Here is an 11,249-nt window from a genome sequence, read left to right on the forward strand (position 1 = left end):
AAATCACTCATCTTTCTCTGCAGCTACCATTCGCACTCTCGCTATAGCGAGCATTATGGACGATTTGTTCGCCAGCTAATCCGCGTACATCACACCACTTCTCCTCATCAGCACGTCCTGCCAAGCCTGGCTACAGTCAGTAGTTCTACATTTGGGTTGCTAGTCCCTAAAAATGCAACGCTGTGGAGTTCATCATACAAGCCTCGAGTTAACCTAATCAACCTCATCACCCCTTTTGGAAACCTGTTTTCGCTAAAGTTTATTTGGTTAGACATGCGCATGAATTGGGCGCAGACTTACAGGCAATTGGATCTGGTACGCTATCTCCATCTCAGACGCTCTATCAAGGTGAGATTTGGATTTACCATCACTTCTCTGCAGCCACCATGCGAAGGACTTTTGGTTCTGCAAGCTGCGATATCTCAGCGACGTCTTCCAAACCATGGTGTATTGGCAAAGATCAAGCCAAGGTTGCGATGTCTCTACTGTGGTGCTATTGCGGTGCCTATCATTTATGTGTTTTTATAGCTGGTGTGTCAGTAGACCTGTTACCAATAACTGCAGTCATGTTTACTGATCGACCCGAACATTCTAGCAAGTACGAGCTGTAAGCCTCTGAACGGTCGATCACCATGCGTATACGGGAATTCATCAAAGCCCCATGGCTAAATATATGCGTCAGCAGGTTTGCACTTTCATGAATTTTACAGGCCATGGCGCCATCTTTCAACGACCGGTACAGCACATATGTAACCAAGAACTCTTGATGCAATGTGATTCAGATGCATTATCGATGACATGTTCTTGGGGTAGAATGCCCACGAAGAGTGATTCCCCAGCTGAAACAGTAGCGAGAACTCGTTACAATCGTTGATTATCACCAATACCCTCACCATTCTCCGGACTTTGGTTGCCAATGCTAACCTCACCGGACACTCTGGTTAGGCGGGAGGTCGGCTTATGGTTGCCTAGCTCACAACTAGTCAATCAAAATACTACTTGGGCGCTTATGTTCTACAGAATCGACACGGCTCGGTTTTCTCCCGCCTTGGCACTCATTATCTCCTATTTGGGTCGACAAAGAAATCATACGAATGATCATTGGCATCCCTACCCGTCAGCCACTACAGCACAGCCGACATGAACTAGGAGTCAGGAGGCATATGCAGCTTTTGTGGCTTTGGGCGTCTATAGCTCCAAGGCCCATTTCAGCATTGATTTGTCGATATTGACCCAATTCAAGATGCAGCTGTTGGGGTTTCATTCCTTCATGATGTAATGCTGTTATGCTGTGTAACTTGAAATGCATGCAAATGCAGATCATGTGACAGTTACATGGCCGACTTTTCCCAGTTGATTTACTGGCTGTTCTTTTATCCTAATCGGGTATTTGGGCTACGCGCTGTGCAATCCGTAGACATGTAAGCCGTGGCTGTTCTCGGACAACAACTTGAAATATCAATTTTGAAGCCCTGTCTGTAGTCAAAACCTCTATACTATATATGCACTCCTAAAAGCGGCAACTCAATTTCAGGCAGCAAGCAAACAACCAGCAACAACCAAAACGTCAACAACTCAATATAAAGAGCACGACGCTCAAGAACACGACACTCGAGAATACGACGCTCAAGAATCAGCTTCATCTAACGACGGGCGCCTCAATATTCGCCATTGATCTTGCATCACAATTATTCACTGCCAGAGGATCACGAAACTTTCAGTCTTCGTTGATTTCAAGCCCAACTCCCTCAACGCATCGTCCGTCACTTGTCGACAGCCATTGATTTTGCCTTAAAACCGTTCGCTGCCAGAACATTTCGACTCGCCAATATGGCAGAAACTGGAGAGGCTAGTAAGGCTTCTCTTCTTCTTGACCATTGCGATATGATTCACTGAAACCACCCTAGTTTGGGGCAGCCTGTACGTCTACGCTCCAAACAAGGGCGCACCCATCTTCTTCACAATCGCCTACGCCATCTCGGCCATCTTTCACGTTTGGCAATGCTAGTAAGTGTACCACCTATTGACTTTAAAGGTTGGAACGGAAACCATAACACTGCGCCATTAGTCGCTTCAAGGCCTAGAGGTTGACAGGACTGCACCCGTTCTGCGCAGTGCTGTTTACTATAGGTTATGCAACGCGAGAATACGGAGCCTACAATTACATATATTCTCCGACCAATGGGGTGCCCTTGGGCCTCTTCATGGTGAGCCAGATATGTGTTTTCATTGGCCCGTAAGTAAGATACGTCATCTCAACACACTACCTTGGGTTGCGGTAGACTAACTGGACTCTTCTCTGCTGTAGTCCATTCCTCGAGCTCGCCAACTACCACGTTCTCAGCCGAGTATTCTACTACATGCCGTACGCCTCGCCCCTTTCTCCCGGCCGAGTCACCACCTTTTTTGGTAGTATAATGTTTTTGGTCGAGGGGTTGAACGCTGCGGGAGTAGCCTTGTCCTCCAACGCCAAAGCAAAGGAGGCCCCAAAGAAATCCGGGCACAGCTTGGTGCTCGTCGCGCTCGCGCTCCAAGTCTTTGTCATCTTCGTCTTCGTCTACTTCTCCGTCACCTTCCATCGGCGTTGCATCAAGGCCAGGGTCCCCGGAAAAGCCAAAGCTGTCAATTCCACACTGATCACGCTCTACATGAGCATGACGCTGATCTTTGTGCGCTGCATCTACCGTCTCGTGGAGAACGCGATGGGCACAATGAACGTGGACCTCCGGAATATTGAGGCTCTGAAGAAGCTGAGCCCCTTGCTGCGGTACGTAGTGTTCTTCTACATCTTTAAGGAGAGCCTCATGCTCATCAATTCTGTGCTGTGGAACGTGCGGCACCCGGGTCCCGAACTGCCCCAAGACCATCACATATACCTGGCACCGGACGGAACCGAAGTCGAGGGCGAGGTGGACGCAAATGAACACCGGCCGCTCCTGCTCAAAGTGGCAAATGCCATGATGTTTGGCCTGCTCTTCCGCAACAATAAACCGAATTCGCACGCGCAGTCTCAGGAACTTGATGAATACCCGCATGTCAATGGCTACAAGGAATGCGGCGACCGCAACCGCGGACACGCCTCTTAGATGATGGGGATGCACTCGAGAACATTTCGGCGCTTTGCATTTGTAGTTTTCTTCTTGTCTTTAGAACGAACACGCCACATCTCGGGGGAAGAATGTGGTGGACGGGATATGTATACTGGTATAGTTAAACCCTTGTGATATGGAATACATGCTGATAAACAGTCAACACATGATGCAATTTTTGCTCCTATGTACTTATAGTAGGCCGCTGTTTTCCCATCTACGGGGATTGTGTTAGTGCACGTGGAACGTAACACGACAAATTGAACAAATAGTAGCTGATGGAGTGGAAAGAAGTGAAAACCTGTAATTTTGAGGACTACTTAGGAAGGAAACTAATTGCGCCGGTTTTCCTCTCAGCCAGTTACACTTGAACTTGAATTCTGATACCACGGCCACTATACTCTCGCAGAGACCTCGCAACGGCAACAGGAGAACCAGTAGTTAGTGGGACTATTGTAAGATGGCTGCTAGGGACGGGTCGGACAGCTTCAAGGCCCAGATAGCATCGATCTTCTCAGGGGGGACTTTGTTGGTAGGTTGAGAACCAACGTAGTATGGTAGTGAACGCAACGCAGTCGCCAATAGGGCGAACCGACGACGCAGCGTATGTATTTAGTCCAGCCATTAGGGCACGGTTTGACATACGGGAGTACTAGTAGAGGTACCGGGGGCTTCGAGCCTACGGCGTATTTAATAATAAATGAATTCTGATGGTTGTAGCTGCAAGCCGCATCGACACACCTACAATATAATTCAGGGGTACCGCCGATCCTAGTCTTTCACATACGTACATTTGATGACTGCGATTTTAGAGATACTAGTTATTAATGCGCACTTCAGTAGTCTGGATCAACACCAGACTCGGGACAAGTAGACAGAGGAAGTCAGTAATCATTGTAAGAATTTGTTAAATTCAACGGGACAAATTGGATTCTTCACTTAGCCCTAAGTTACTTGGCGAAGTATTCAACCACCCCCGAACGGCCACGTGGTCCACCTCTTAGAAAAACAACCGGGAGCAAAGCGTTTAGCAAATTTCTCGGATTTTCTGGACCCTGGGAATAGAGAGAATATTTGCGCCAATTCCCCTAACCTAGAGCCTAGGGACGGCGGTGTTTTTTTTGGCTCATGGTGGGCTCTGTCACTACGAATGAATTAGTCGGTAACTTTTATTCCGGGACGTCAAACTATACCAGTCCTATGATGCCTCCTTTCTGTTGAACAATCTTTGTTCAATGCGCGGCTCGTTTTGACTTTGCGCCCTTGTCAGGGATTCTCCTGTACTCGCAGGAAGTAGTTCCGAACTGCGGATCGGCGAATCAAGTTTCAGGGCGTCCAATTAAACGTTCCTAAGGTATCCGAGCAGCTCAGTGAGGAATTAGTTGCATGAACTGACCCGCGCTACAACCAAAGCTTCCCTATGGCTGCATGCTGTGACAGGGTAAACGAACGCGGGCCAATGAGGGAGGTTCGTTTCGAAGCACAGCCACCATAGCTGAAATGCTTTATCTCGATGATAGTCGGTTTCATGGTACCGAAATCCGACTTCAAATTGTAAGGCCGTAGTTTGTAACTTAATTTAGATCAATGCCCGCGACCATCACGGTTTACTCGTTACAGATGTCTCTCGGGGTGGAGGGTGCAAACTGGATCGGCGGGCGCCATTATACCAAGTACCCAATCTGCCTGCCTCACGGAGAGAACTGTTGATCAGGACGATTTGGGGTCAAGTTGAAGCCCCTGAATCTAGAGTGACTACGTTTCATTCAATATTGTGCTAAGTAGTGCACCTTAGCCTATCAAATCAGTTGACTCAACGTTTGTTATAGCTCCCTCCACCACTCAGTGCAAGCAACAATATAGCATAAAACATGCCGGGAACCACCTAGCCGTCTAGTCAGAGCACGAAGCAACACTAGGCACGTTAGTGCAAGACCCATAAGTCTTGCCCCCCGTGACATCGACGTCAGTCCACGTCCAGCTGGAGCAAGCCCCGCTCCCACAGGCAATGACGACGTTATATCCACTGCTGGAAACGGCGCCAACGCCCTGGATGTTGTCGATTGTCAGCTTGGTAATCGGGATGCCGCTAGACGGGGTTCCGCCGTCGAGGTCACCGCCATCGTAGTTCTGTTCAATGAGGATTCCGTAACTGTATGAACAAGGTCAGTACTGGTGGGGAATCGGGGCTTTTTTTGTTCCCGCGCGGGAAATTGAGGGGAGACGAACCCGGAGATGGCAGAAAGGGTGATCTGTGAATAGGTGACGCCAGTGATGGAGCCGGTGTCGCCTTCGGTTGCCTTGATGCGGATTCCTGTCGTGAACTGGTTAGTCGGAGTCTCTGGTAGTGGGCTGGGAATAGGGGCTGTACCGTTCACTGAGTTCTTGACTTCATTGTCGTTAAAAGTGACAGTGCTGACAGTGTTGTCATCTCGGCCACCGACGGAACCGATGGAAAGGCCGTGTCCACCGGAGCAGACACCGCCGCTGAAGGTGATGTCCTAGACAGTGTGTTAGAGTGGACACTGGAAATTGGATAAAACGTATACTTGCGGTTCCTGAGTTAATAGCAACACAGTCGTCTTGATTATACACATTGGCCCCTGTGATAGTAACACCAGTGCTGGACCCAATATCGAACCCATCCGTGTTGTGGCCACCACCAGTATCGCCAGCAGAATTGTCAATGGTCATGCTGGTTATGGTCAAGTCGGTGCAACCGTTGACGCTGACAGCTTGGACTGGGGTGTTTTGGATGTGCAGGTTAGTAATCGACGAGGAGATCAGATCATGGGCGTAGAAGAACTTGGGCTTGGTGACACCACCATTGCTGCCCTCACCATCCCACCACCTAGCACCGTCGGGGTTGAGATAAGCTCCCGAAGCACCCTCAATGGTGATCTTGTTGCCCTTGATTTGGAGAAGAGGCCCGGCCCATTCGGAGTAGCCCCATGTTGTCTCGCCCTCGAAAATGACCTGTAGGCCAAGGGTTCAATATCACAATCAGGATTATGGGGATGTCTGGTCCAACTCACGGTGGTGTCGTCTTCGAGGTCAGAAAGATCCAAGGTCACTCCGGAGGGCACAGCAACGCTAGACAGGACAATGGTGGCGCATGACTTCTGCGACTTGCTGGCCGAAGCTGCGCCACTGGCACCCGAGAAGGTACAGCTGGTTGCTCTCTTGACGAGGTCGGGCTCGGGCGCAGGAGTGATGACGGGTCCGGCAGGGGAAGCGAGTGCGGAAGCCGCGAAGGCAAACAGGAGGGTGCAAGTCAGAGAAACCATAGTGAGGGCAGTTGGTTCCCACAGAGGTAGTGAAGGGCTATTCTGGCTCTGGACAGGAATCCACTCCTTTATCCTAGGAACGTGCTGCTTTATACTTAAAGCATCCTCAAAGTATTTCGTGGAATACTGCAAACGAGGCTACCGGTGCAACCATCAGAACGGGAGCTTGAAGTCCTCCAATGATGATCGACCTGTAAAATCGGGTGGTACTGGTATGGCTACGTTGATAGTGAACGAACATCCTAGCCACGGAGTGCTTCCAGTGTTTGTGCCGCCAATCAGAGAAGGCGAGATATCAACTCAAGGTGGTGGTCTCCCCTGACTTCCTGGGAGCAATGTCACTTGCGACATTGCAAGCGACATAGTTTTCAAATATCATGCACTTTGACCGCAAGTGGCATACGTATGTAAATTAGATCAGGACAGATGCCCATCTTAGTGAAGGTTGTCCGCCTGATAGTGTCCGCTTCTCCACGATGGGTGAAAGCTGGGTGGCCGGATGCCGGGTGTCTTTCTACTATAGGAAGGAGTGGTGACCGAACCCTTATCTAGACTTCTTGTGGAATCAGCTCCTGGGCGAGTCGCATGGCGAACACAGCTAACCGATGCGGGGCACTCCGCAAACCCAGGTTATACTGCTCGAATCCCCACTGGACTAGGTTTCAACAAGGTGTGGACGTGTGCGATCACGTTGTCTCCTCCACATGCAGCTTCGGCTCTTATGTCGAGTGCTACGGTATTCTCCCCTGTCCATTCTAAATTACTTACTTGACAGCTACCAGACTTTCGTCTACATCTTAGGGTTTCTTCTTCCTTCCTTAGCAGTAATGCTCGTGACCTGAAGCCCTTCCCTTCATTGACACTATTTAAACAGATCCGAACCCTCTATCATTGAGATAGACAGTGTAAGCGGTCTTACAACTGGCAGCGGTGCTAGTTAGTGGGGTAGCGATGTACGAATGCAGGTGCGGCACGCAGTTCCGGCTGCTGGAAATCAAAGTCGCTTGATTGGTGGTAAAATCCAGGGTCGATGATCCGTTTCATTAATTATTCCATGGTGCAAATACTTGTCTCGTAGCATTTCTTTGCTTAACGAAGTTGTGTTGATGAAATCTTCGAGAGTTATCAAAGAAAAGCTAAGGATCTTGAAGAGGGTGGTCTGGTGATTTCCGCGATATCTTGGCATTCGTCACCGTCTCGCGTTCTATGGCATCTTGGCATTCGGTACTGTTGAGTGTGGCATCTTGGCGCACCTTGGCGACTTGGCATATTCAGCTTTCAATATGCTTATTTCAACATCATTCTACTCTGTTGTCTACGGTGGTCCATAGCTAGATGTCTGTCAAAGCCCCAATTCCCCAAACCAAGCACTCATCTAACTCCAAATTTTACACTGTTATTGCTATAAAGCCCAATATTTGCCGATCCTGCATATTTCCATTTGCGAGCGTATTCGGTCAAACAGGGCTATTCTCTTTTGTAAAAGAATTCGCTGTGCGTATAATAGCAAATAACTATCTAATGAAACGATTGATGACTTTTGGGACTTTGGGCTTGTGACAGACATGTAGTATGGAACGCCGTATATATCCAGATAACCGCTCAGATGTAGGGCTGGGAGACTCGAACAACCATTGTTCGTTTTATCTAATAGCATTTTCAAGAAACCGGTCTATAGCTGAGACACCACTACGACACTATATTCAAGCTGCTATCCCTCACCACCCTTATGGGCTTCTAAATCCGGAAACACCATATAAACACCCCAGATTACTTGCAAGGGTATGTAGCCGATTTGAACCCGGTTCGCATAACCACACTAATTTATAGCCTTTTAGATGGAGTTTTCAGTAATATAATTTCTCGAGGTGCGGGCCGTCTCGCCCCTTAGTGTACTAGTAAAACGCATAGTAAAATGTACACTTTTCCGCACTCCTGAAGTTAGACCCTTTCTCTATGTCGATGAGAGATCTATAGCCGTTAAGATGCCTCGCTACTAGTACAGTCAATATTATATGGGTAAAGCTATATTAGCCGATACAGGCAATGGTCTATGGCTAACGACAGTCGCGCAGAAACAAAGCATAACCAAGAGCATACTATCACGACAAGGAGGCCGGCCTTTAGAGCAGATACAGCTAGAATCACGTCTATATTTGTAGCAAGAAAATAATATTGTGCAGTGAATCTTACCGTAAGAATCTCTTAGCTTTGCATCAGCATAAAGTTATATAAAAACGGTGGTTACTAGACTATTATAACGGCAAGGGGATACTAAAATATTAGACTAGAACTAGCTCAATCGCTTTATTCAAGGCATACGAGATCAACATCAACATAGGAAGGCCTGAGGAGTCTGCTAAAATCAACGGCTTTAAAAGGTAGTCAATTAGTACTTCTACATACGAGAGCAGTATAACTATATTAAGCTAGAAACTGTCACGACCTGGGTTGCATCGCATTGGTAGAGACCTCGATTAGGTGCTATCGACGAAGATTCTACTCTAAGGAGCGAAGGAAAGAAGATGATAACTTAGGTTTGAGGGAGCGCGACTAAGTCATCCACGCTTGGCGGGGCTCCTACAAGGGTTATGATTGGCTTCCCATCTGACACTGCCACGGCAGGTGTTCCAGCTGTAAGTCACCTGGTTGTAGTGAGTCTGCGAGGGTTGACCTTCACAGAAACCAATATTAGTATCGACAAGGAGATGTATATGCTCCGAACCGTTGGCAGTCCAAATAGCCCCGCAGGAATAAGAGCCAAGGAAACGAACTGTGACAGGCTGTGCCTGAAATGGGATCCGGAGCTGCAAGGACCTTGAGTCCGGATCCACCAAAGGAACCATCGAGGGCATATAAAAACATGGTTTGTGTTCTCGGAAAACTCGCTTATTTTACTTTCCTCCTCAGTTAGATAATTAACAGTATTTGGCCATGTTGAGCTGTATAGTTTCGCAGTGAGCCCGTCACACGAACGAATCCTAAAAATTATAGTGATTCTCCTTGATCGCAGGTGACCTCTTATACGGGTCACTCTGGATTATTGCCGTTCTTCTAATCGGTTGTAAACAGTTACGCGACCTCGAGTATCTCTTCTTCCGACCTTGGGTTCCTTAGTGAGATTTCTTTAGGTCTGCTAACGGGGCTGCTGCATTGGTTAGACTTTGAGAACCAACGATTCGTAATGTTCGCTTAAAAACTGGGTAGAAGAAGCCTATAGTATATAAAAGCGCCCGGCAGACCATTATATACGCGGCGTCTAAGTCCTGGACGGGTATAGTAACTATATAGGGGTAGAATAATTAGAAAATATACTACTATTACTTACTATTATACACCTCATGTATGCGATAGCTAGCTAATAATAGGTTGTTTAACATAATGAAAGCAGCTCTAGAAAGGAACTTGCTAGGTATAATTACTTAAGCATTATAGTACCGGTGAATAGGACAACAGCAAGTTGACCGGATGTTGGATCCCTTGTGCAAAAGGTCCTCTAGTGCATTAGCCACTGTTATGCTTAGATTTGACCAGCACTCTTGAATGTGTAGTCAAAGAGGCACACTTTATGTCCTTAACGCCCTGATGGCTAACTTTACTTTTTGGCTTTTCGACTTTGGAAGGACAGAAACGCATCCGATCCAACGATTTGTTATAGCTTAAAATAAACCCGATAACCATACCGCTCACAATCCTAATTAGTCGCCAATGAATCTGTTAGGTGCGCCAGGCACACTGCCTATGCTGGGCTTGCCCGTAGATAGCCCTTGGGACTTAGTCCTATCAATCATCATCACCAGTACATCCCTCTTCCCTGTATTTCCTACATAATCGTATGTGGCGTTATATAAAGGTGTACAACCGTAGGAACACCCTAATATACACCTTCTTATGGATAATGAGGCGGACAGAGAGACGATGAAGGCTAGGACCCAGGAGGTGTGGTAGGCAGAATCCCAGGCATTTATTAATCGGCTGACCGATCAAGGTTTCCCCCAGGCCTTTTTAATCTCATCAGAATTGTAGTTTCCGAAAGTAGCTCAACGGATGATACCCGAGTGGATGGAAGCACTGGTTCCACAGAACGCTTATCCCCAACAGATACTCGGATTATCAGTGTTGATAAGAAGGTCGCTTTGGGCCATAAGATTGCAACGGTCGATTACAATAACCGTGTTGGGAAGCATCATCATCGAAAGAAAGAAGGAACCCCCCGAAGGTGAATGGCTGCAGGAATCAACAGAGACGCAGAAGCCACAGGAGAAGAGACGCGGCTCGAAACCTGAGAGGGGGAAGACAATTGGAGATACCATGGGAATCGGGTATACGAGTTTAATCTTAGCCTGGAGATGGCGAATCAAAGGTGGACGAAGGTTGGGACCTGACTCCTCGAACAGGATGTTCGTTATAATTGAAATCTGCAGGACAGCTTGGGGCCATGAAGAGACTAAATGAAGAACAAGGGTGAGTGGCAGATGCAAGGTCGTTGAGCCAAGATATTCAGATAAACACAGAAACTAAACAATTAACGAAAAGCAGTCTGAGGTGGGTAACAAGGTGGTCACTGGGCACGAAACGGTCATTGCCAAGTCTTGTTTCGCGAAGCGGTACAAGTCTCGGCAACAGAAAACATCAGAAAGTCACGAGATGATCAAAATCTTGAAGACATTCCCACAGTAGCCGGCATTGGTTTGACGGACCCTAAGACGCGATCTACCCCTGAGGTTTCACCTACTCCGCTAATCACGGTCCATGTCACTCACAGTCGGTCGACAGGCGCATTGTAAGCGACCACAAAAGATTGGCTAGTTTGCTATTGTCAGATAACTGTGGACCAGAGGAATATACAAGTCAAGTGGCACGTAGGATACAA

General features: G+C 47.7%; 2 protein-coding genes across 2 annotated transcripts; one reads left to right on the top strand and one right to left on the bottom strand.

Moving 5' to 3' along the window:
- Positions 1–1,830: 1,830 nt before the first annotated feature.
- On the top strand, positions 1,831–3,086 carry BCR38DRAFT_460309 (uncharacterized protein; the record flags this gene model as incomplete). Its single annotated transcript, XM_040862399.1, has 4 exons — positions 1,831–1,852; positions 1,908–1,993; positions 2,085–2,236; positions 2,309–3,086. The coding sequence occupies 4 exons, from the start codon at positions 1,831–1,833 to the stop codon at positions 3,084–3,086; spliced, it is 1,038 nt and encodes a 345-aa protein (XP_040712213.1).
- A 1,562-nt stretch (positions 3,087–4,648) lies between these two features.
- Positions 4,649–6,376, bottom strand: BCR38DRAFT_468262 (polygalacturonase; the record flags this gene model as incomplete). The annotated part of the gene is made up of 5 exons (XM_040862770.1): positions 4,649–5,241; positions 5,319–5,403; positions 5,461–5,590; positions 5,643–6,065; positions 6,125–6,376. The coding sequence occupies 5 exons, from the start codon at positions 6,374–6,376 to the stop codon at positions 4,983–4,985; spliced, it is 1,149 nt and encodes a 382-aa protein (XP_040712214.1). The 3' UTR covers positions 4,649–4,982.
- Between the last annotated feature and the right edge of the window lie 4,873 nt (positions 6,377–11,249).

Source organism: Pseudomassariella vexata (genome assembly GCF_002105095.1).
Source record: "Pseudomassariella vexata strain CBS 129021 chromosome Unknown BCR38scaffold_13, whole genome shotgun sequence".
In the NCBI taxonomy this organism is placed as follows: domain Eukaryota; kingdom Fungi; phylum Ascomycota; class Sordariomycetes; order Amphisphaeriales; family Pseudomassariaceae; genus Pseudomassariella; species Pseudomassariella vexata.